This window comes from Phytophthora infestans, genomic scaffold (assembly GCF_000142945.1).
Source record: "Phytophthora infestans T30-4 supercont1.3 genomic scaffold, whole genome shotgun sequence".
In the NCBI taxonomy this organism is placed as follows: domain Eukaryota; phylum Oomycota; class Peronosporomycetes; order Peronosporales; family Peronosporaceae; genus Phytophthora; species Phytophthora infestans.
Genome location: NW_003303756.1, coordinates 4,078,044 through 4,102,481, shown reverse-complemented (window position 1 = coordinate 4,102,481; position 24,438 = coordinate 4,078,044). Strand labels below are relative to the sequence as shown.

Here is a 24,438-nt window from a genome sequence, read left to right as displayed (position 1 = left end):
GTAAACGGATTTAACGTAAAGATTTGGTGGTTCCCGTTCCCGTCGAAAAGTTCCCGTTCGCGTTTTTTTTCTTGCGTAAAACTTACGTCAATCAGTATGATAGGTCTTTCGTTAATCAATGCTATTTCACAGGTAGGCTTTATTTCGACGAGCAGCAGAAAAACTCGCAGGAGAGCATCGAGAAGGCTCCCAAGCAGGGCAAGGAGACCTCGGGGATGAGCGGGCTGTTCGACTCGACCAAGGAGGCTGCGACACGGCATCGGCGACGAGCTCCACCTTCATAATGTGCTACAGTGATAGAATACTGTGTGATAGATAATTACCGTAGGGGGCTTTGACGAAGCGCGAGAAAAGAGGTGATACTGTAGTATTGGTAAGGCAAAAGTGTTTTGTTTATTTGTTTTCTGCCTCGTTTGAATTCTCGTTCTCTCTGTTGCTGTGCAGAAAAATATTATCCCTGATATTAGGACAGGATAGACGGTTACGCTGCGCAGTGATAGCATTTCCAGTCCATGAGAAGTAACGCTCAGAGGACACCAAGCTTGCTACTATCCCAAAGCTTTTCTCGCAAGTGGGGCCAAGTTTGGAAGTTCTTCGGCATTCTTGCGCCACCAGTTCAGGCCGTCGTCCATCTTACGCTTTTCTTGCTACTGAACGCTTTACGTGCCATGTGCTGAGCTTTGTCGAAGTACCGATCCACCTCATCTTTCACCTGGTCACGCAACGACAATTGCGTTTGGCTTTCTGGCTCTGGCGCTCGCTTTCCTCCGATCATTTCATCGAAAAATCCCTCTCTCCCCCACTGTTCTCGTCGGTACTTGAAGCGAAATTGGCATCAGAGACGCTAACACCAGCAAAACGCATTGCTTCATTCAGCATAAATGCATGTCCTACCTCTTTTTCTGCAGTAGTAAATATCTCGCCATATGCAAATTGCGGATCCAGCAGACAGCAGTACTTGACATCAGCGGGAAGCGTTTAAAAACGCTTTCAAAGTGGAAGCAAGAACAGTCGACGAACGAGATGCATTCTCTTCAGCACTTTGTCATGGTTAAGCTCCCCCGCATGAGCAGAAGATACCTTAACAAAAATGTTCTTGCTCATCAGTCTCTTTTTTAGAGTACGTATACACGGGAAAGCCAGCGTTATCGTATGATACGTATCCTCCGATAGCATCTTCGGCACTAAATCGAACTTCACGAGAAGTTTGTCCAGACACTGCAAATGGAGCCACATTTCGCTGGAAGGTCTCACTAATTTCGCGTCGCTGAAATCTTCTTTACCTTTCGAAGTTTGCATAAACGCAAAAAGTCCTGAATAGCAGGTCGAAGCTGCAGCAGCGTTCGGATCATATGATGCGTAGAATTCCATCTCGTTGCCACATCCCTAATAACCGTGAGAGGAATTGCCAGGTTTTGCAGAGATTTTAACTTGCCTTTTCCTTTTGAACTTTCGTTGAAATAGGTAACCATCTTGCGAAAGCTAGACACATCCTTTCGAGACTCATCCATGACCTGCTTCATCGCATTCAAATTTTTCTTCGCTGCATTGGCACTCATGCATCCGCTCAGAAGTCCTTCATCTAAAGAATCGTCAGCTACGCACAGCATTTCGACTTCCAACACATCTTGACGTACATAATTGTCCGCGACGTACGTTTCTAAGCCAAGTAGTTCATCATCTAAAAACGCAATAGCCTCTATAAACCATAGCTGGATCCTCTACCCAGTTCTCTTCGTCATCATCATCCTCGGCTATTTCATCAACAGCTCCACCTTCTTGCTGACCACTTCGCGATTTGACTCTTCCATCACTTCAGTCTTCGTTTTAGATAGAGCTCCTAACACAACTAAATGTAGTGAATGTGCCATGCAGCCGAAATGATCCACGCCCAGTTCGTCACAAGCTTTTAAGATGTTTGCCTCATTGTCTCGAACAGCTTTAGAGACACGTGAGATATCTAACCCCTAGGTGTACATGAGGTCACGATTTTTTTTCGAATTCGAACTCCAGTATGTTTGCCATGAAAACTGTCAACCTCCAAAGTGTAGCTCCTCAATTCAAAGAAAACCGTCATGAAATGAATAGTTAACGCGATATAGCTGTCCGCTGTACGTGAGGTCCACATATCCATCGTGAAAGAGTAAAAGTCAACTTCCTCAGCAATTTTTCCCTTTAGCAGAGATCGCAGTTGCTGGGCATGGGCTTGCATTCGCTTCGTAATTGTTCTGCGCGAAGGTAATTCGTAGATTCCACCCATAGTCTGAGCCAATGTGATAAAAAAAACTCAGTTCTTCATTTTCGACAATGCTTAAAGAACGCAAACACTTCGCAATCCATTCAATCAGCGCTCGAGTAGCCAGCTCTTCTTCAGCTGGGTTGACCTTTTTTCTTCTCTTTGTTGGAGAGAAGACCGCTGCACTTGATTCACGCTTTGAAGCGAGTGCGTTCGTCACACGCTTAACGGCCGCGTCCCGGCCTACACCTCCGAGTTCGAGGGGATGTTCATGGGTCATGTGCTTGCGAATCTTTGCACTACTTTCGGACTTGTTCTTAAACGTAGTTTTGCACTTGAGACAGTAGGCTAATTCTGCATTCGTTGTTTTCCACGCCGTTTGGCCGGGTGACATCTCTGTGTTGGGCGCTACAAGACGAGCGAATGACCAGTATTCTTGCTTGTGAACACGTGTCATCTTGAACAGCTGAAGTGGAGGAGGTGATGATGGTGAAGGTGTGTCTTCTTCCATGGTGGCTGGTTGAGCAAGCTGTAGCCCCGGTCAATTTGCTGTGGCTTCTGTTCCAGCGAGAGGGGGTAGACAGAGGCTCTAATCCAAAGTCTCAACCAACAGATTTCAAATCCTCTGTTACGTCTCGAAAACGTAAACCTTACGTCTTGTATTTTTTTGGATTACAAGTTTACGTTCTCTTACATCCCCATATCTATATGACAGAGCGTCAAGCAGCCGAGCAACGTATGCACCTTCAATTCACACAGAGTAAATTATCCAATCAATACACCGCAATGATGTGGGATCATCATCCTAGGAATTATATAGATAAGTGAATATGACGTTGTTCTAATCATCATCGATTAGAACACGCTTCGATTATTACGCGCTCTGAAAGGGCGTTGTATAAAATTAGAATGCTCTCGCTAACTAGCCAGCTGGAACGAAGATGAAGTGACATCACGAGCCGGTATAACCTCTTTAAATGGCTCATTTGAGACCGTACTGAGAGTCGGGAACATTTTTGAAACGTCTGAACATGTTCGTTAGAGGCCCATTTCGCGACCTCTTAAAATCACAGCGCGTCATTACCGGGAGCAGAGCTCCAGAACGAGCGCAAACTTCCCATACTAGGTCTGTGGCACTCGAGGGCTTTATAATGAGGATGAGAAACCATCATACCAGCTTCGGAAGAAATACATTTGCGATCGAGAACCTAGATTTTGGCGCTTCATGCTTCGGGTTGTTGCAGCTCATTCCGACTGAGCACTAGCAGCCTTTTTTTATTACAGCATATATGAAGGGGTCGGAGAATAAGCTCATTCACATTCCATGGAAATAGAACCCGCGACAACCGTGCTCCTGTATGGGCCCTTAATAAGTCATCATGGGCTAGCCACCTGAGCTGCCAGCATTGTTATAAAATTTACATTTAATGTGCAGCTTGAATGAGAGTAAAAATGGTTTGCAGCGCCCTAATGGTAAAACCCCGCGTTGTGTAACAATATAACGCGGGATTCTATTCGGTATCGTACGTTATTCTTTTTCTTTTCGTTTAAGGAAGTGAGTATTTTGCCCGACTGGCTAGCCGACTGTACGATCATACTCCCCAATATGCATAAAATGGACTTAGCCGACGGTCTTGGCAATACTCGCTCTGAATTAATTTCTACTTAGGACTTAGAGGCCGGGCCACGGATATAAGTCCGCAGACGAGTGCAAACGCGCTAGTGTCCTATATTTACTCCAACGTAACCGTACTATACTATATATACACGTATAGAGGTCGATGCTATGTTACCTCAGTCTGGCAAAATAACGAGTGCCTTTTTATAAAATAAAATCTAAGCGTTTTGCAGTACATTGCATGTGCAGTATTGTAGTAAAGTTATATTTTATTAGCGTTGTATTAAATGTATTAAAGGTTTTATAATAGATACATGTACTATTACTGTTAAAAAAAAATAAAAAAAATAAAAACATGTATTAGTACTAATATAAAAGCAGCTCTTGCAAATTCGAAGTTAAAAAGTGTCCAGGAGTGTACAGGGGAATATCTACACATGTACAGTACCGGTACGGCTCGATGACGGTGATAATCTCCCCGCTTCTAACCTTGTAACCTGTCGGTCTGTCCGTCCGTCAGTCCGTCGCATTCCCCGTCTTGCTGCTTTTTCCTGCCTTTTCGCATGGCTACACTCGGCCTGTCTTATACAGTTTCCTCCTATCCTACCGACCGCGCCTACCTTTCTGACTCGACCTAACTTTGCTAAAATTACAAATATATCCAAAAGCGTGACACAATTAAATCGCGCCCTGATTGGGCAATACCTGCCGACCTGCGACACTGACTGGATCTGTCGCACGATCAGACCGTCTATCGCCCTCGCGATTGGACGTAAGGTAAACATTTCTGCCGAGCACGAAACGCATCGGTTGGTTGCAAACAGCCAGGCGAGCTGCGCAGATACTTGATTACTGACGCAAAACCTGTCGTATGTACTGAAATCGGGCACACTAACCACTTTATTTTCTAAGAGCTCTGCACACTTTTCAAATAGAGATATTTATTATTATTAATGTAGACTTCACAGACCAGTATTTTGTAAGAGCTCTGGGATGTTATTTTCCAAGCACTTTTTCAAAGTAAAGACGATATCAATAGTATTAATATTATTAATATAAGCTTCACAGGCCGCATTTGTAAGAGCTCGGCGATGCTATTTTCCACACACTTTCTAAAGTAGAGACGATAGTATTTTTAATATTAAAGTAGACTTCACGACCAGCGCTTTTTGTAGCGACTTTGCGAATATATATCTTTTTTACTTCACTGACACTCACCACTGCCACCGTGCAATGAAGGCGCGCGGCTGCACGGTCATTGCGCTATCTGCTCCCGTGCACTGCACCCGACGAATGCATGCGCGCACGATAGATAATTGTTTTAGTCAATTTATATTGCATGTAAAGTATGTATTTGTTTGGAAATCTGATAATAATATATTATAACAAAGCCAAATAATACTATTTTAAAACATTTTAATATTTTGCCTAATGATAAATACCAGTCTTCCAGTACCGTGCTATTGGCTAATGTTTGGACGCAAGTAATTGATTAAAACAATAAGTTTTGCTAACTTACTCACAGTTTGCAAAATGGTGGGCCCTGTGTGCAAGCAATGCGAGGCGAAGATTGACCCGCTTCTGCTGAGGCCGCAGCGGTCTACGACGGATTCCTGGGTGCGCTGTGTCTGCTGCGGGAAGCTGCAGTACGGTTATGTGCTCCGTACGATCCGTACAATCAGCGGGCAGAATATCGTGCGGCGCTGTATTGCCTGCGAGAACGGCCCAAACGCGGTTGAGCTCTGGGAGGAAAAGCTCCCACCACCTGATTCGACCAAAGTGCGCCGCCAGGAAAGCCTGGCAAACGTCAAGAAAGCGATGGGTCCTGACTGGTACCCCAAGAAGAAAAAGAGGCGCAGCCGCCATCGCATGCTGACCGCCCGAAACGTCAAGTACATCGAGCAAAAGAAGCAGCAGACGAGCAGGTGATTTGGATATACATTCTTATAGCCCCTTACCCCGTATAGTTTTGTATACTGACTGACGGTGCGGGGTTGGGCCGCACATACGGTAAGCTGACTATGGTGTTGACGCACCTGCAGAGCGTAGCGCGCTTCAAAAAATAATTAGACATGGAATCAACTGTGCACCGCTGCAAGTTGGTGGTTCCTATCTGCATACGCGTCACCGTAGATGGCACGTACACTCGCTCACGTGGGCACACGCAAAACCATGCTATCTGTACCACCAACGCTCACAGCGTATATTTCATTAATGTGCGCTCACGAATGTAAGCTTCAGTATTGAGTGAGCACTATGCGCGATGAATATGCTGCTGTCTACATGGACACAAGCACGTTTATGGTAGTGTTGACCATACAGGTGTCGTCGCAAGTCGATGTGCCTGTACGCAGTACTGTATTTTAGTTTCCTGTGTATAATGGTCGAGACGAGAGTCCGGTTGAGTCGCGAATGATTATAAGATGTACCCGCCGCGCGCATATTTCGCGTTGACTACTACCTACATACGCGCGGTCAGCTTGCCTATATCACCGCGGTTATGACCTACGTCCAGTAAGTGGCGCGCTTGGGCATATAGACTGATCCATCAGAAGCGTAGGCGCAGAAAGCTAGCACCACGATGCAAAAGTACCGATAAGAAAACAGGGACCCCATACATAGGTTGGGTATCACGAGCGCGTGGCAAATACACTCATTAACGACCTCGCGCTATACATCAAATAGCACGCCGAGCTGGTAAGAAGGCAGCGAAAGTACTCCATCTAATGTACATGAACTATTATTCAATTTAAGTCTAACCATCACTACGATCTGATACTCTGCCTACAGCCATATATCTTCGTATGTTGCAGCCGGTCAAAAGAATGTGCACGTAGTGGTGCCTCTTCGTCCGATCTGGACGAGGCCTTTTGTCGTACATATCGGACCCAGTATAATGTCAGTCGGAAAGGATTTATGCCACTCTGTCAGTCAGTAGCTATACAAATAAGTCAGAAAGTACGTCAGCTATGCAGGTAAGATAAATGCATGCGGAAGATAGTGGAAATACCCTTCAGTTACATCACAAACAGCTCAGCAGAATAATTTCAAAGCATAATATTGATGTTTGTGGCGACCATCGGCATATACTACCTATCCTAAAAGATACTTCGCGCGCGGAGCTGATTAACATTGCTCTATTCGACCGTCGCAATCGGTGATATGTGTCGACTGCCTCACGGCGATGACGTGCAGATGGGTAAAATACGTTTGAGTAGGCGTACTTACTCTAGCTACACTGGGATTCCTCACCGATCAACGTATATTTCGTAGCATCATTGATACTGACCCGTCTTCCGTACAGTATATATTAGCTTTGCAACCACGCGCGCCTCCGATTCGTGTCATTTTGGGAGCAATGCGCTCAAACGAGATTATAGACAAAAGCTTCCAGGATAAGACGGTGCTCTTCTTGCAGATCACGTTAAACCCTGGTCATGTCTACAATAACATGTGAGCACTACGGATACTGTGTGCGGTGCTGTTTTGGAGCATAATATACGTAGATCACAGTATACATGTACTATATGTTGCTTCGCTTCGAGTAGAAATTCTAAGCCCACCGCAGCGCAGCGGAGGTGGTCGGCCCTCTCTACACCAACCAACCATGCCCTAGCGTCCGCGGAGCGGGCGCCCCAGAGCGCTAGTCGCTCCGCTTTCTAACCTTGTAGCGTGTCTGTCCGTCCGTCCGTCCGTCCGTCTGTCAATCAGTCCGTCCGGTTCCTTTCTTGCTGCTTTTTCCTGCCTTTTCGCATGGCTACACTTGGCCTGTCTAATACAGTTTCCTCCCATCCTACCGACCGCGCCTACCTTTCTGACTCGACCTAACTATGCCAAAATTACAAATATATCCAAAAGCGTGACACAATTAACTCGCGCCCTGATTGGGCAATACCTGCCGACCTGCGACACTGACTGGATCTGTCGCACGATCAGACCGCCTCTCTCCCTCGCGATTGGACGTAAGGTAAACATTTCTGCCCCGAACGAAACACATTGATTGGATGCAAACAGCCAGCAGATACTTGATTATCGACATTCAGCTACGCAAAACCTGTCGTATGTACTGCAAATCGGGCACAGTAACCATCTATTTTCTGCACACTTCTCAAATAGAGATATTTATTTTTATTAATGTAGACTTCACAGACCAGTATTTTGTAAGAGCTCTGGGATGTTATTTTCCACACACTTTTTAAAGTAAAGACGATATTAATAGTATTAATATTATTAATATAAGCTTCACAGGCCGCATTTGTAAGAGCTCTGTGATGCTTTTTTAACACACACTTTCTAAAGTAGTGACGATAGTATTTTTTTTAAATTAAAGTAGGCTTCACGACCAGCGCTTTTTGTAGAGACTTTACGAATCTTTTTTACTTCACCTGGCACTCACCACTGCCACGCGGGTGCACGGTCATTGCGGTATCTGCCCCCGTGCACCGCACCCGACGAATGCATGCGCGCACGATAGATAGTTGTTTTAGTCAATTTATATTGCATGTAAAGTATGTATTTGTTTGGAAATATGATAAAAGTATTATTATAGCAAAGCCAAAATATTAATAGTATAAAACATTTTACTGTTTTGCCTAATAATAAATACCAGTCTTCCAGTACCGTGCTATTGGCTAATGTTTGGACGCAAATAAGTTTTGCTAACTTACTCACAGTTTGCAAAATGGTGGGCCCTGTGTGCAAGCAATGCGAGGCGAAGATTGACCCGCTTCTGCTGAACCCGCAGCGGTCTACGACGGATGCACGGGCGCGCTGCGTCGGCTGCGGGAAGCTGCAGTGCGGTTACGCGTTCCGTACAATCTGCGGACGGGGCAGCGTGCGGCACTGTATTGCCTGCAAGAACGGCCCAAAAGCGGTTAAGTTCTGGGAGGAAAAGCCTCCACCACCTAATTCGGCCGAAGTGCGCCGCCAGGAAAGCCTGCCAAACGTCGAGAAGGTGATGGGCCCTGGCTGGTACCTCAAGAAGAAAAATAGACACAGCCACCCTCGCAAGCTGACCGCCCGAAACGTCAGGTACATTGAGCAAAAGAAGCAGCAGAAGAGCAAGTAATTGGTAAGTATACCCTTTTAGCCCCTTACCCCGCATCGGTTTGTATACTGGCTGACGGTGCAAGGTTTGCGGTCGCACATACTGTAAGCGGGCTGTGGCGCTACCAAGCGTGTTGACGCGCCTATAGAGCGTAGCGCGCTTCAAAATATAATAAGACATGGAATCAACTGTGCACCGCTGCAAGTTGGTGGTTCCTATCCGCATACGCGTCACCGTAGATGGCACGTACACTCGCTCACGTGGGCACACGCAAAACCATGCTATCTGTACCACCAACGCTCACAGCGTATATTTTATTAATGTGCGCTCACGAATGTAAGCTTCAGTATAGAGTGAGCACTATGCACCGACCAATAAGTTGCTGTCGACATAGACACAAGCACGTTTATGGTAGTGTTGACCATACAGGTGTCGTCGCAAGTCGATGTGCCTGTACGCAGTACTGTATTTTAGTTTCCTGTGTATAATGGTCGAGACGAGAGTCCGGTTGAGTCGCGAATGATTATAAGATGTACCCGCCGCGCGCATATTTCGCGTTGACTACTACCTACATACGCGCGGTCAGCTTGCCTGTATCACCGCGGTTATGACCTACGTCCAGTTAGTGGCGCGCTTGGGTGATCCATCAGAAGCGTAGGCGCAGAAAGCTAGCACCACGATGCAAAAGTACCGATAAAGAAACAGTGACCCCATGCATAGGTTGAACTATCACGAGCGCGTGGCAAATACACTCATTAACGACCTTGCGATATATGCACGGACACATCAAATAGCACGCCGAGCGGATAAGTAGGCAGCGAAAGTACTCCATCTAATGTACACGAACTATTATTCAAATCAAGTCTAAGCATCACTACGATCTGATAGCCATATATCTTCGTATGTTTGTCGTACATATCGGACCCAGTATAATGTCAGTTAAAAAGGATTTATGCCACTTTGTCAGTCAGTAGGTATGCCAATAAGTCAGAAAGTACGTCAGCTATGCAAGCAAGATAAATGTATGCGGAAGATAGTGGAAATACCCTTCAGTAACATCACAAACAGCTCAGCATAATAAATTTTAAGGCATAATATTGATGTTTGTGGCGACCATCGGCAAATACTACCTATCCTAAAAGATACATCGCGCGCGGAGCTGATTAACATTGCTCTATTCGACCGTCGCAATCGATAATATGTGTCGACTGCCTCACGGCGATGACGTGCAGATGGGTAATATGTGTGAGTAGGCGTATTTACTCTAGCTACACTGGGATTCCTCACCGATCTACGCATATTTCGTAGCTTCATCGATACTGACCCGTCTTCCGTACAGCATATATTAGCTTTGCAACCACGCGCGCCTCCGATTGGTGTCATTTTGGGAGCAATGCGCTCAAACGAGGTTATAGACAAAACCTTCCCGGGTAAGATGGTGCTCTTCTTGCAGATCACGTTAAACCCTGGTCATATCTACCATAACACGTGAACACTAAGGATACTGTGTGCGGTGTTGTTTTGGAACGTAATATACGTAGATCACAGTATACATGTACTATATGTTGATTTGCTGTACGTAGAAACTCTAAGCACACCGCAGCGCAGCGGAGGTGGTCAGCCCGCACTACACCAACCGACCATGCCCTAGCGTCCGCGGAGCGGACGCCCAGAGCGCTAGTCTTAAACATCTACTGCAGCAACCTGTCTGTCCGTCACACTAAATTGTCGTGCCTGTCACGCTTTTCCGGACAAATCATTGGATAAAATGATTTAAATATTTCTACTGGTTGCCGAGCGCAGCGAAGGTGGCTTTAATTGGTTAAAACTAGATTGTGTTGTTGCATCAATAAATTCATGTGTTTCCCAGTTTACATATGGGGATTTGCACAAGGCTGTACATTATCCAAAGGCATCGTTTAAATATTATATACTTTTTTATAATGCATGTTGCTATTGATATTTGAGTACTAAACGGAGGGCAGGGTGCCTATCGTACACGTTAGCATACGTGTTTCCGAGGACATGGTTTAAGTATACTAAATTCTCTGTACTCAGTAGGATCTGCGTGTAACACTGACTAAAATGATAATTTCAATTTTTTTACTGTAAAAATATTAGCATTAATAAGTTATCTGAGTGGGTTTCTGGTATTGCTAAATCGTATATGTTACATGTACAGCAGTAGCCGGTCGTGTGGACTGGTCGTAAGAACAAAGCTGTGCTTATAAACGTTGTCACTTGATTCACAAAGATAGAAAGTTTTAGATTGACGTGTGAACAAAAGAAGTTATATGTGATGATGACAATTACTACTGTGAGCGAATTGAACTTGACCATTGTTTTCTAAGCGGGTTTTTAGACAACAACATTCTGATACTTATTAATAGGTTGACGCGTTGCCGACAAGGGCGTAGAATAAGGTTTTGCATGCAGCGGTAAGATAACAACACAACATGAGAGGTGTAAATTATGGTTATTATAAGTAGGCCCGTAAAGAAACGTTAATCAACTTAGAGCCTAATCTACGTTTAACCATCCTGGAATCATCGTTTAAGTATCAAATAAAAATACCGCCGTCAACAAAAGGCGTCGTGCGACGCATCGTTATATCCAAAGGCTACAGTATAACCATAACAGGCACAGATTGGAGTGTCTAATGACTAATTCTGAATCAGCACAAAATGAACACACTTCAATGCATAAGAAAATGCTACAGCCTGAATATTTTTATTAAAAATTCAAATCGTAACACTTTTAATTATCTTTCAAAGTAGCGAGTTTGGTATGCGAAGTGGTTAATAGTCAGTTTATTACAAGCTTAACCAGGCAGTACAAGCGGGTATTTGATGCAAGCTGGACAGATATTCTTTGTATTGATGCAATTTAGGTTTCAGAAACGGCCCGTGAAATCGAGCACGACGCTGAACTAAATATATTATTTAGCGTTTTTAGACTGAAGTGCAGGTGCTTCTGGGTGGAAGATTAAGACAGTGATAGCCAACAACAATAAAGAGACTTTGCCAAGATCACTAGCGTAAGCGTTTATGAGCATGGTAAGTATGTGCTAGGGGTTCAGCCTTTTGTACCGGTAGAAATATTTACACGGCTTACTGGGAGCTCAGCAATTTGTAGCAAAAGAAACGCAGATTTATGAAATTAAAGAAGTCGATTTAGGCACATGGGGGACTCAGAGGATTTGGACTAATTATCCCGCCAAAGCGAAGCGAAGGCGGGAAGGCAAAAATCTAAAGTAAACCTAAATTACCGCCGCGTAGCGGCGGCGCTCGGCTAGTCTTCATCAAGTAGACCGGCATCATGTCAAACTCCCACAAACCCCGACTGAAGAACTAATTAACAGTGTAAACCGTTTTATCACAGCAACCTCATCGCCTATTAGCTGACTGGTACTATCCAATACGTACATGTAATTAAAGTAGAAAGAAGAAAGAGGCCAAAATAACAATCATTCTTCATCTTATCGCTTCCTGGATACACGTAGCTTGGCCGTCGTCTTTGAATAAATAGTGCTCATGAGACTGGACAGGTGTGAGGGCCTCTCCATCAAAAATTGTTCGTAGTCATCCTCCGAGTAAAAGAGATCAGCGGGGTCGTAAGCCTCTACGGGCAGTACGCGCACCTGCGGCTTCTCCTGAAAGGACACGCTCTTCTTGCGCGTCTCGGGCTCTGGGTCGTTAGTTTTTGCAGGTAAAGCGGCGTGCCTACTACGCCTGCTGCTGCCCTTCTTCTGTTCTACGGATTCACTTCCAATACTCTGGTAATAAAGTGCCGTCACCCAGCGCACGATCTCCTTGCGCTGGTGGATGCGCAGAGCGACGATGCGCCCTGAGTCCTTCTCCCGCACGTACAGACACTCGTGGTCAAAGCCGAAGACGCTCTCGTTGGGCGCGGCAGGCTGCATCTGAAGTGTTAGCGAGTCTAGAGGAGGCGTCTTGCGCTTGTAGTCGGTGCGGCGCCAGTAGAGCAACAGCGTGTTGCCGCGTAAGACACCGTAGAGCCATCGGGAGAATACCTTGCTCTTGGCGCTCGCGCGGCCCTCAGGAGTGGCCACTGAGCACGGCGACGAGGCTGAGAGCGAGCGCTTGCGCTGTTTCTCGCCGTCTTCCTCTACGCGCACAAAGCCCGCCATTAGAGACGGAGAAGATGAGATGGTGGTGGACGAGTCTGGCGGCGTCTTGTGCTTTAGCACCATGTTGGTGGTGGACGCGTGTAGAGATTAGTTTCGTGTGCGGGATTCTCGGCAGGTTACGGAGTGATTGATCCGTGACTGGCTGAATGGCTTGTTTACCCGACGCCACTGTCTCAGAGTTTGTATGGAACTTCAAAGCGTTTGCTTGTGAGCCACGGAGAAAGCAACCACACGGACAGATGGAGAGTGAACCAAGCGGTGGCGAATAGAGAAGCAAAGAGATTGCGAGCGGCTGCGCTATTAATAGAGGAGCTCGATCCTAATAGCCCACGCCTCCTTCCCTTGTTTCTTTCGCTTCATCGCGCGATTGAAAAAGGATACTTAAGAAGGGATTGTCATAAAATTGTTCCATCAGCTCGCCAAAGGACGTGAGCTGGAAATTAACCCACGCCGCCATCTGAGACCGTCCGCGGCGTACAGTGCGTGGGTTAACTGTTCCAGTTGTAAGTTGCTAGAAAGCATTAGCTGACAGCAACGGTCTTCGGTCGCGCGACGCTTGGCCAGTGGCCAATGGCCACTGATCAAGACCATACTTGTACGGTACAGTATTGATAGAATCAATCATTTTGGAAAAAATCAAACCTTTCTAAAATGCTCCTTGAGAAATATGGTATCCTGTCGTATATGATATTATTCAGGGTCACCGAGTTTGTTCCGGGATACGTTAGAGTAAACTGCTCCCAATTTGCTATTTCAGCGAGGTTTTATTCTGGTTCTTAAGGTTTTAATTTGTTATACATGTACCAAAGTTTTAGAAAAACCTCAATGCCTCGAAATGCTTGGTTTTCAAATTGGTACTTGTTTTTCACGAAGTAGCTATTTTCGATTGAGCTGCTAAAAATAGGTAGATTAAACGAAATAGCTTTTTTTAACGAAATCACGTTTTTCAACTCGAACACGGCCAATTCTAGTAAAATTGCAATTTCGGCAAGCATATATGTCTAATGGTGCGATCATTTGAAGGCGCTCTCATCATATAGATAAATCATTGGCCTTATTTAAAACCCAAATTTCGTTTCACTTGAAATTTGAAATGGGGACCCCCCCTTCAGATCTATTACTTGCTGCTGGAATCGCTTTTATATTCCTTTAGCAAGAAATTGGTCGTGGTAAACAAATGGTTTTAAGGGAGTCTGGGAACTGTTCACGTGTCTTATCGATGCAATCGACATCTGAGAAAAGACAAAATTTGTAAAATGTAATAAGTCCGATTTAAAAAAAATCGTCGCATAATCTGAAAGTGATCAGATTTGCCAGAAAGCCTTGATTCGTTAGCAAGATACTAAGCATTGAATTTACGAATACATAAACTTAGTACTGAAGTAAAAACTTGAAAATTCGAGCGAGCTGAGTAACATGATATATTGTTTTATCTGATAGAGCGTTTTTCACCGGTCATGTCAGGTATAAAAGGAGATGTATACTGTACCAACTTGTACCACAGTAGACACCGTATCGTAATCTCATCGAGATGGCTTGCGAACGGCTTTGGCCTTTGCCTGGCGTAATGGATACAGTAAGAGTTCTTTTTAATAGTATTAAGTGAAAATGCCTTATAATAGGATATTATTTTAAGGCATTTTTGAAGTCGATGAAGTCCGACGTGTGGGCTATCAAAATGAGATGGTGGCCTCCTTCCGAATTCTGGTACTAAATCCGGACATCATAGAAGATTAATTCTACGTGTACGCGGCGCGTACTACGCGCATGAGTCCTGGCTGCTCAATCTCGCTAATGTTGCATTCAACGAAACAGAGCGGTTACTTCGCTCGAACGGGCTGCTTTAATAAGCCTGCACTTTGCGGTAGTGGACTGAGAATTTTATTTTTGTTAGGGTGCTGGTCAGCAACTTTAAGTTATTAGCGCAACAAAATTGACGAAAGCTCCCCCAATTTGCACGACTGACACGATGGAGCAGCGCAAGTGGCACATGCAGCTTAATGAGGGACGCGAGAGCGACCTGCCGCACAGACTCGAACCCGTGGGTTTCGTTAAAGGTGTATCTGCCGACAAGGTGCGCTCACGACTGCTTCGTTTCCCGCTATTACTCGCCCTCTGACACGCTTTCGACAGGACTCGAATGGAGCAGTCGCCAAGACTGCCACTAACACGTCAGAGCTCAAAAAGAAGGTGCGAACAATAGCAACACAAGTGCAATGATTGTAGTAGTTGGTACTTACTGGGGTGACTTTATTTGCTAACGATGACAGCGCGCCATGGAGATCGGCATGGCTCCATTCAAGAGCTTGCTCCAAACTGCCTTCATGATGTGGATGAGTGGCAACTCCATCAATATCTTCAGCATCATGATCACCGGCATGATCGTCATGAACACTGCTAAGTCTCTTTTCAACATGAACAACGGTACTGTCCTTCAGCTGCAATTCAACTGTTGAACATTGTGCCTAACACTACTGTTGCTGTTGCCAGCCTTCGCGTCCGTGAGCGATGGTGTGGTCGACCTTACGCAGCCCAAGGCTGTCTACATGGCTGGTAGTTTGGTTGGCGCGGCTATGGGCGTGTACAAGTGTTCCAACATGGGGTTACTCCCCACGACGAGCGCCGACTGGACGTGGCTGCTGCCGATTAAGCAAGCAGTGGAGACATCGTCGTTCGCCCACAGCCTCGGACAGTAGCAGCAATGGCAACTTTGTGGAGCTAACTGCAAGTACATGTAGTGAACGGACTCACAATGTAGTAAGTTAGCATAACTCATTTAGCTATTCAATTAGTACACGTAACTGCAGTAGAGGAAAGCCAACTAACCCGCCGACAGACGACAAAAATCGGCGTGCTCGCATATCCCCATAAAAAAAATCACTACAAAGCTGGCTGCGGCTAATACTCGTCACTTCGACCACGACGCAGCCAGCTGCTTTGATGAGTTCCAGTCACTGCTGCTCATGTGCTTCTGCAAAATTGATATCCTCTCGAAATGTAGAGGTCTACGAAACATTGCGTCCACTTGTCTGCGGTGGACAACGATACTCCTCGGGGAGCAGCGACCGCTGCAACGCGTTGAAGGCGAACACACGTCGCCCCGTGTTCTTGAGGGCGTTCTCAATCCGGACGCCTTCGGAGCGCATGACAGACACAATCCCTGCCTTCTTCTGCTCGCGGAGCCCGTGGTGTTGCACGAGAATGCGACCCTGCTCCAGCGTCACCGACATTCCCGTACGGTCCTTAGCAGACTTGCATACCGTCACACGTCCAGCAGAGATGCGGCGACACAGATCAGAGCTGAGCTGAAGGATCTCTGGGCGCTTCTTTCGTGCCTGTCTTCCAGCCGTGCCTATGAGCTTATCCAGTTCGCTGAGGATGCGATAGACCTCCTCACGTGACGGTCCGGACGGAGTAACCACGGCACTCGGCGCTGGTGGCGGTCGTGAGCGGTTCGAGTCTGTCGAGCCATCTCGCTGCCTCTCCTGCTTCTGCATCGCCTTCATTTGCCTCATGGACGTGTAGTTACAATAGCGATCGCAATAGCTTCGAAGCGTCTTGAGGCTGTTGGCGTTGATCACGTCCTGTAGTCGTGTTACGGAGGACCCAGTGTTGTTGGCCAGTGTCTGCTTCTCGTTAATACCCTGCGTGAACAGCACGGGACACACCTTGATGGGTCCGCCTTGACGAAGCGCTTTCGTCAGCTTCACCTTCCCAGAGCGCAATTTCACCCGAACGACCAAGTGGGTGAACGGGAACAGCTTGTTTACAGATGCTGGCGCCAACGACTGCACGTTCTCCCAGTTGCTGCCCGGTCCGCCGAGTAGCCGATGGTTACGAGCCTTGATAAACGTACTCAGCAGCCTCTGTCCAACTCCGCTCAACGAGGACGACTGCGACATCAGAGTCTCTCTGGATAACGGAGTTCCGTCTGATCTCTCAGAGTCTCCAGCGTTAGCTGAGCTTGTCTCTGAAAGTGCATCGTCAATACTGGTGAACACATCCACGTCGATCACGCCGCCGATGCCTGTGGAGTTGGTGGAATTGGTCGAGTTCGAAGATGTCGCAGACTCCAGCGATTCCAGATGCATCGACTGCCGCTGCTTCACTTGCATCTCCCGACGCTTCTCGTCTCCATCGCTGTTTGCAGCATCGCGATGACTACCGCTGGTCTCAGAGGGATCAGACGACGACGGACTATGCTTGGATTCCTCCTCGAGACGGTACGACACAGATCGAGGCGACTTGTTCCCACTGGACTCCTCGTCCACGCCGCCGATCTCCTCTTGCTCGTCTACCAATACGAAGCGGACGTTGCGCAACTCGTTGACGGCCCCAGCCATATCCTCCAGCATACCAGCCTCGTTACCATGCGTTGACACCAGGCTCTCCACGTCAAACAGGAAGCCCAACTTGCTGAGCTGCTCCAACATTGCCTGACCCTGTTCAGGGCTAGCGTGCTGCAGCGCCAAGTCCACTTTACGCGTGAACGCCGTCACCAGCGCGGCTACAGCTTGCGGGAAGCAGACGTCCATGCGCTTGCCAAGCACCCACTCGACATCATCAGCCTTCTGCTCGTCCTCCGTCCACAGCGGCACTTGGTGGTGTGCAGCAGTCGATCCCTGCGGCTCTCGAGCGCGCGGCTTGAGCTTCGCATGCTGCTCCTCCATCCCGAAGATACCGCCGCTTTTGAACTTGTAGATGTGAGCAGCCATGGCGCCCACAGTCACAATGTCGTATACTGCTGCACTAGCGCTAATATCCGAGGTACCGCTGCTACCCATGCTCGTTTGAGCCACGGCGTCAGCATTGCCGACCCACATCTCTTGGAGATGCAAGTTGATCGGCAGGAATCGCAGCTGCGCGTTTTTCTTCTCCGTGCTGGCCTTGAAGTACATTTTACGCTGGTCACGAAGCACGTACACGCGTCGCAGTTGTCGAAGCAACTCAACGTACTCCTTACGCTCCTGACAACGCTGCAGCATCCACTCTCGACACCGGTTCAAGTCTCCGTCATCCTGGATTTGCTGGATCAAATTCTCGTAGATGCCGCGGTCGGATCCTTTTTGTCGCTGGCGGTCATACGCCTCCAGTCGCGCGAGGTCGCTCTCGGCGATAAGAAGTTCCTTGGTGCGGTATCGGATAATAATCTCCAGAATCTGACGCGGAATCCAATTGCTGAAGCGGCTTTCCGTGAGGTCTTCTACAACCAGCAGGCCCTGTTCACGGATATGATACTGCTTGCTAATCGCTGGGGCGGCAGCGTGGAGACCACCCTCGACTCCGTTGAAGCCGTACTTGGCACCTGCAGCCTTGGGGATCACCGTGTTCACCAGCAGCTTCGGTGGGGCAGCGCTGGGGCCGAAGTGCTTGTACGAATCCTCGGTGGCCGTCAGCACAGTCTGCTCCGCTCGTGCACCTGCTGTCACCAGAGTACCCGTAGACACGGTGAATTCTGCCACGACGCTGAGACTGTGAGGCACCGTGGACGATCCCGAGTTCGATTCGGATCGGGTTACTCCGGACACGGGGTCATCTTCCGTGGACCCAGGCGATTCCATCTCGAACAGTTCGTCGATAACCTGCGAGCTCTGGAACCTTCCATATGCCTCCATTTCCACCACTGATGAGTCCAGCGTGTGCTGACTGTCGTTTCCATCGTCGTCGTCATAGTCGCGACTGCTCTGCGTGCGCTCCATAGCAGCCAGCACTTCAGCTGCAGTCATCTCCGAGTGATCCTCGTGGTTGATGGATGCAGGAGCCGAGTTGAGCGAGTACACCACCAAGCGCATCTTCTCAGCCGATCTCCCGACAGGGATGCGAGGCACTGATAAGAACGTGTAGAGGTACCGCTGCTGGTGGGGCAGCACAACTAGAGCCACGTCCTTGGCACTCGCCATCACTGTGTCCGTGTTGCTGATCTGCCGCCACGCTGTGGGTGTGCTTTCTCTTCCGTCCTCTATTTCCAGTCGCTGGATGGCAATAAAGCAGCCGTGAGTGAAATCTTCGTTCATCTCCAGCGCCATAGAGAGGCCAACGTAATCGTCAGTAGGAGAGATAGTCGAGTTCATCAGCGAGCGTCGACTGGACACTGCGTCGGCCGATGCTTCACCCTCGGCCATGATCTCTTCAATCCTCTCTAAAGAGCCCTCTGTCCATCGATCTGTCGTACTGAACGTAAAGCTGGGCGTCCGGATCTCGCCGTAGCCCGACTCCGATAGAGGACTGCAGTCGCTGGACAGTTCACGGTTGGCATCACGCAGAGATTGGGCCGTAGCATTCCACTGCAAGAAGATCAGACAGCACGGAGGAATGGAGCACGGCAGCCACACTGTGAAGATGTAGAACCACGGGTACGCAATGCCACGAGTAGTGCGTGAAATGATCTGCACAACCCACGAGAGCAGATATACCAGCGTCACGATGCCGATGAGAGCGTAGTAGAGACGTAAAGCCTTCACTAACACAACCTGGTGAGGACCCGAGGCGTTGCCCAGCAGCAGCTTGCCTCGTCGCATGACCATCACACCTAGAGCCATGACAACGAACGTCAGCACGAGGAAAATACCGTACGTGACAGACGTCGAGACCAGGAAGAAATTGTCGTCATCTTCGGCGTAACATGCCCACAGATAGCCCTGGATTTCCGAGAAGACAGTGGCAGATGTGTCCGCGTCCTCATTACACTGTTGGTACGCGAGCGTGGTGACATCATTCTCCGAGTCATACACACGGGAGATGAGAGTCTGGTAGTTGAGCAGGTAGCCGATCTGAAAGGCGTAAAAGAGCATGTTGAGCGCCACAAACCCCACTATCGCTGTACGCTTGGGCAGCTTACGAAGACGCAAGCTCAGCACCGTTCCCCAGTGGAAGCACACAGCTGTGAGCATCGTGAACGTGAAGCACAGATACGCGTGCATAATGTAGAAGTAGGTGCTGCCACGAGTGAGGAACCAGATGAAGTTGTTCACAATAGACGTGGCCAAGGCCAACACAGTGCAGATGGCTGTGATATCGGTCCAAATGGAGCCCAGCGAGAACGAGAGACCGTTTTTCCGAATCGCCACACTGCAGAATGCTAGCGAGCCCACCAGAACGACCATCGTCACGTAGTTGTACGGACTCGCAGTCGCGCCTATAGTCAGATACACTGAGATTGCCGAGAAGGAGCCGCCGATAATCAGGAGATCCTCCGGGTCACGGATCTCGATGGCAGTGGCGCCCAGACCTGAAAACGCAACGGAAGGATTCTTCACTGTGTCCACGCCAAGACTCACCCAGCCAATCGAGATCGGTTGTTCCACGATAAGCGTCCACGTATTATCCGAAGACGAGTAAGACACTTGTGTGAAGTTGCTTGGACTGACAACCTCCGTCTGCGTCGTGGTAGCAGCCGCCAGCGCGTAGAACTCCTCCTCGCTCGGAACATCCAGTGGGAACGTTTCCCACGACCACACAGCGTTACCAGTGAATCCCCACTTATCGCCAAATGTCAATTTGATCGAGCTACTCTCCGGGATGTTGGCATCCGTGTAGAAAGTGAGTGTGGCGTTGCCAGAGTTGCCTGGATAAATGTTCTCTGGGAGGAACGATCCGCTTGACAGCGTCGCGCTCGTCAGGTCTGTAACGCGTACGTACGTGTCGAAAACGGTGTTCTCCGAGTCGTTAAAGATGAAGTACACGGGCGTGAGATTCGACGTGGTCGTGTACGTCACGTTGGACGTGAGGCTGGCGGTGTCGTTCAAACCTGACGGCGTCACCACGCCGTCGAAAAGGAACACAAATGTATCGTTCGCCTGGTAGTTTTCTGTAATGTCCACTGTCAAGTACGTCCTGTTGTCTCCCAAAAAAGTGGACACTTCACACGTCGTGCTTTCACGTTGGGCGTTAGGAGTCGAGTTCGCCACCCGCTCCAAGTAACACGAGCAATCCTCCGTAAAGTTGTATCCAGGAGGACTGGCAAGCATGATCTGGTGTACAGTATAGGTCTCTCCGCCCATGCCGTCGGGGTAAAATACATCCAAAAAGTCCGTGGGTGTGACGGTGACTCCGAATGTGCCATTAGTCTGACCAGGGTAATAATTCTCCACGCCACGCCATACGTTCGAGTCTAGCACGAGTCCGTTGCAGCATTCGTCTGTACATGTCCAGTCGTAGCCCTCCATGAAGTACCAGAGGTCCTGTCCGTTGCAAAAAGGCTGTTTGGTGTTGTCGTTCTGACACGTGGGGAAGGCCACGCACGGGTACCAGGCCTGGTGATTCTGAGCCTTACGCCCGCTATACTCGCAGCACGGCAGACCGCTGCATTCCCCGTGGGCGGTCCCGAAGAGGTCTCGGGGTTGCTGCTCACTACAACAGACAAGTGATAAGTCCGGGTCACCACCTGCCAAAATCGCGCTCGCCGCCGACGCTGAGGATGTGGAAGCCACGCAGCAAGCAGAGCAGTCGTCCGCCGCGGTCGTATCCGCCGTTACGGACTCTGAGGTCGACGCCGACGCGCTCTGAGCCTGTATCCTGTCGACCAGCAGTGCCGCTAGCGCCGCCAGCAGCAGCTGCGGCCTTCGTCTCCGCATCTGCAGAGAGTGAGGAGGTCTATATACACGTCTAGAATGCGATCTCGACGACTGATCCGGCGCTGACCGGCGCTCCGCTCGCTCACTTGGCCTGCTGGTAATAGGCTGATGGCGGCGGCGCGGAGGAAGTGATGACCTTCGTCTGTCGTTGGGCAGCGTCGAAATTCAGGAAAAACGGCTGCTCACTGGCGTTCAGTATGGTGGACAACCCTAAATTTAGACGTGTCCCGTCATAGCGCGATAGTCAAAGACGGGCCTTTTTGACACGATCGATGTGCACTCAAAGTCTGCTTGGTAGTGTATAGTATTGCAGGTCCTTTTATAGTTATTAAGTAATTGGCTCTGAAATTTAATTGAATTTGATATATCCAAGAAGTATTTTATGCAGTCATGTTTCTCGCGGATCCTATTCAGATAGTCAGACACTGGAGAATTATGGCCAATTGTTGGTTCGGAATAAGTCCAAAGAGTCGGTTATTGCGGTGTCACTTTGTAACGGGCATCTCAGGGAGGCACTGCCGCAGGTGCCGGACGATCTCAGTACATTACTTTTCTACGGGACGGAGGTGAGGTGCTGTATGTTGCACTTGTCTTGCCATTATTGCAGCAGTTATCAGATTGCAGTGATCGGTAGCACTGCGCTTTACTTTGAGACAAGCTACTTCGAAAAATTAAAACATGCATTATTAATAATACATGTACTCCTAAAGTATCAAACAGCAACTACACCATTTCCCGGCCAATTTACAAAATTTGCCAATCAAACTGCAAAGTGTGAAAGAATGGTGTTTTGTGTCCAACAATAAAAGTGCATTTTTCATGCTTTGCAAATTGGATGGGTACACTTTTCAGTCAAAGTGCAAACAAGTTTTGGCGCGAGCTACCAGTAGCGTTCAAGCCAACCACGCCACACAAGCGCGCTATTCTGCTCATTTTAAAAGATGCCATCTCCCCCACAGCCCAACAAGACGAATCGTGCCTTCGAGCGAGCTCAAGCCAAGGCTCGTGTCGTGCGTGCCTACCAGCAGAACCAGAATTGGAGGGATGTTGCCAAGGCCAACGATGTTAGCTTTTTACCGCGCGTCGCGCTATTCTCAGCGCTGGTCAAGAGCCTAAACAGCGCGGCGGCTTGCGCCAGGCTTCTGTTAAGATAGCTGTAGAGGTGATGAGCAAGCTTGAAGAATATCTCGATGAGGACTACCGTATGACGCTGGGGAAAATGTCTGATCGTGTGCAAGCCGAGCTGGGCGTCACTGTAAGCACGACATCCGTTCATCGCGCTCTTCAGGGCATGTTGTACTCGACGAAGCGCTTGCGCATTGAGAAGGTGACCATGAACTCTGCTGCCAACAAGGAGAAGTGCAAGAACTTAGTCGTGGAGCTGAATAAATATATCAAGAAAGGTAACATGATTGTGTTTCATGATGAAACTAGCTTTAATTTGTACCTGTCTCGGAATGAGGGCTGGGCTCGAGTTGGAGAACGTGCTGTTGTCCAGCTGCCGCCTTCCAAAGGCGAGAACCTCCACATCCAAGGAGGAGTTTCAAGTGGCTCTGGTCTGGTTCTGCTAAAACCCATGAGGGGTCCGTGAAGAAGGCTGAGAATGCCAGGTTCATGGCAGACCTCTTCATCGCTTCGATCCGAAGAGTACGCGGGGCTTCAACCGGACCAGGTTGTGATTGTCACGGACAACGCGCCGTCCCACAGCGACGTCGAGATCCTTGCTCGAGAGTACCTTGCTGGCGACGGTATCATGAGCCTGAACAAGCTCAAGGTTCTGCGCTTGGGCCCCTATAGCCCAATGCTGAGCCCCATTGAGGGGTGCTGGAACTCCTTGGAGGCCAAGACGCGGCATTTTATGATGGAACGAAAGCACGAGTTTCTGGTGCGTGGAGAGTATGACTCCTTTACGGCGCACAGGTTGCAGCTGATGAAAGACGCAGCGGAAGCGTGCAAGAATGCTATTACGCGCCGACTCATCTGGCGCTACGAAAGGCTCTGCCTGCGGCATTGTTTCGCTGCCGAGAGGGGCTTCGACACGGAGCTGGGCGCGTGATTTCAAATTTGCATTTTGCTTGAAACGTGTACCCATCCGTTTTGCAAAAGTTGAAAAAAATCATTTTTTGCTCACTTGAAGTATCCCTGTCTCTTATCGTTTGCAACTTGCTTGGTAACTATAGCAATTTGGCCGGGAAATGGTGTATAAATATATGCAGAATATGAAGCATGATACCGGTACTCTGACCATTTTAGAATGGAAGCGAGTATTTTGCCCGACTGGCTAACCGACTATATAATTATACCCCCCCCCCCCCAACATGCATAAAATGGACTTAGCCGAGGGTCTTGGCAACACTCCGTCCGGAATAATTTCTATTCCAGACACAGCGCCTTGCCGAGTCGGGGACTTAAAGAACGGGGTGGATTAGACGCGGACGGAAGACTACGTTGGAAAATTGGAGAGCTCAGATCCATGATGAGTGTACACTTGCAGTGAGGTGGATCAAAGTGACCTGGATCCAGAATAGTGTACCCATAATATGGCGACCTCATTATGATTACGCCATGGATCCGGTGGATCTGATGCTAATACAGCTGGGGTGATGGACCAAGGAGAAAAAGGACATGCAGCCGAGGCTGATAGAGGATTTATCAGGTAAAAGACATAGAAGGGTAGAAATCCAGGCAGGTATAGGCTTAAATATCAATACAGAACCTCATTTGCACCATAACACGCAAGGTGCCTTCCTGCCCTCAAGAACCGGAACTACATTGGCCGTACGAGCTCTGAGAAGGTGGGAATTGCGAATCTAG

General features: G+C 48.3%; 3 protein-coding genes across 3 annotated transcripts; 1 reads left to right on the top strand and 2 right to left on the bottom strand.

Moving 5' to 3' along the window:
* Positions 1-12,379: 12,379 nt before the first annotated feature.
* On the bottom strand, positions 12,380-13,051 carry PITG_02814 (uncharacterized protein; the record flags this gene model as incomplete). The annotated part of the gene is made up of 1 exon (XM_002907660.1): positions 12,380-13,051. The coding sequence occupies one exon, from the start codon at positions 13,049-13,051 to the stop codon at positions 12,380-12,382; it is 672 nt and encodes a 223-aa protein (XP_002907706.1).
* Positions 13,052-14,998: 1,947 nt separating this feature from the next.
* PITG_02813 (uncharacterized protein) lies at positions 14,999-16,228 on the top strand (the record flags this gene model as incomplete). Its single annotated transcript, XM_002907659.1, has 4 exons — positions 14,999-15,125; positions 15,185-15,241; positions 15,322-15,475; positions 15,542-16,228. The coding sequence occupies 4 exons, from the start codon at positions 15,021-15,023 to the stop codon at positions 15,745-15,747; spliced, it is 522 nt and encodes a 173-aa protein (XP_002907705.1).
* PITG_02812 (type I inositol-3,4-bisphosphate 4-phosphatase, putative) lies at positions 16,057-21,624 on the bottom strand (the record flags this gene model as incomplete). Its single annotated transcript, XM_002907658.1, has 2 exons — positions 16,057-16,930; positions 16,973-21,624. The coding sequence occupies 2 exons, from the start codon at positions 21,622-21,624 to the stop codon at positions 16,057-16,059; spliced, it is 5,526 nt and encodes a 1,841-aa protein (XP_002907704.1).
* Positions 21,625-24,438: the final 2,814 nt, after the last annotated feature.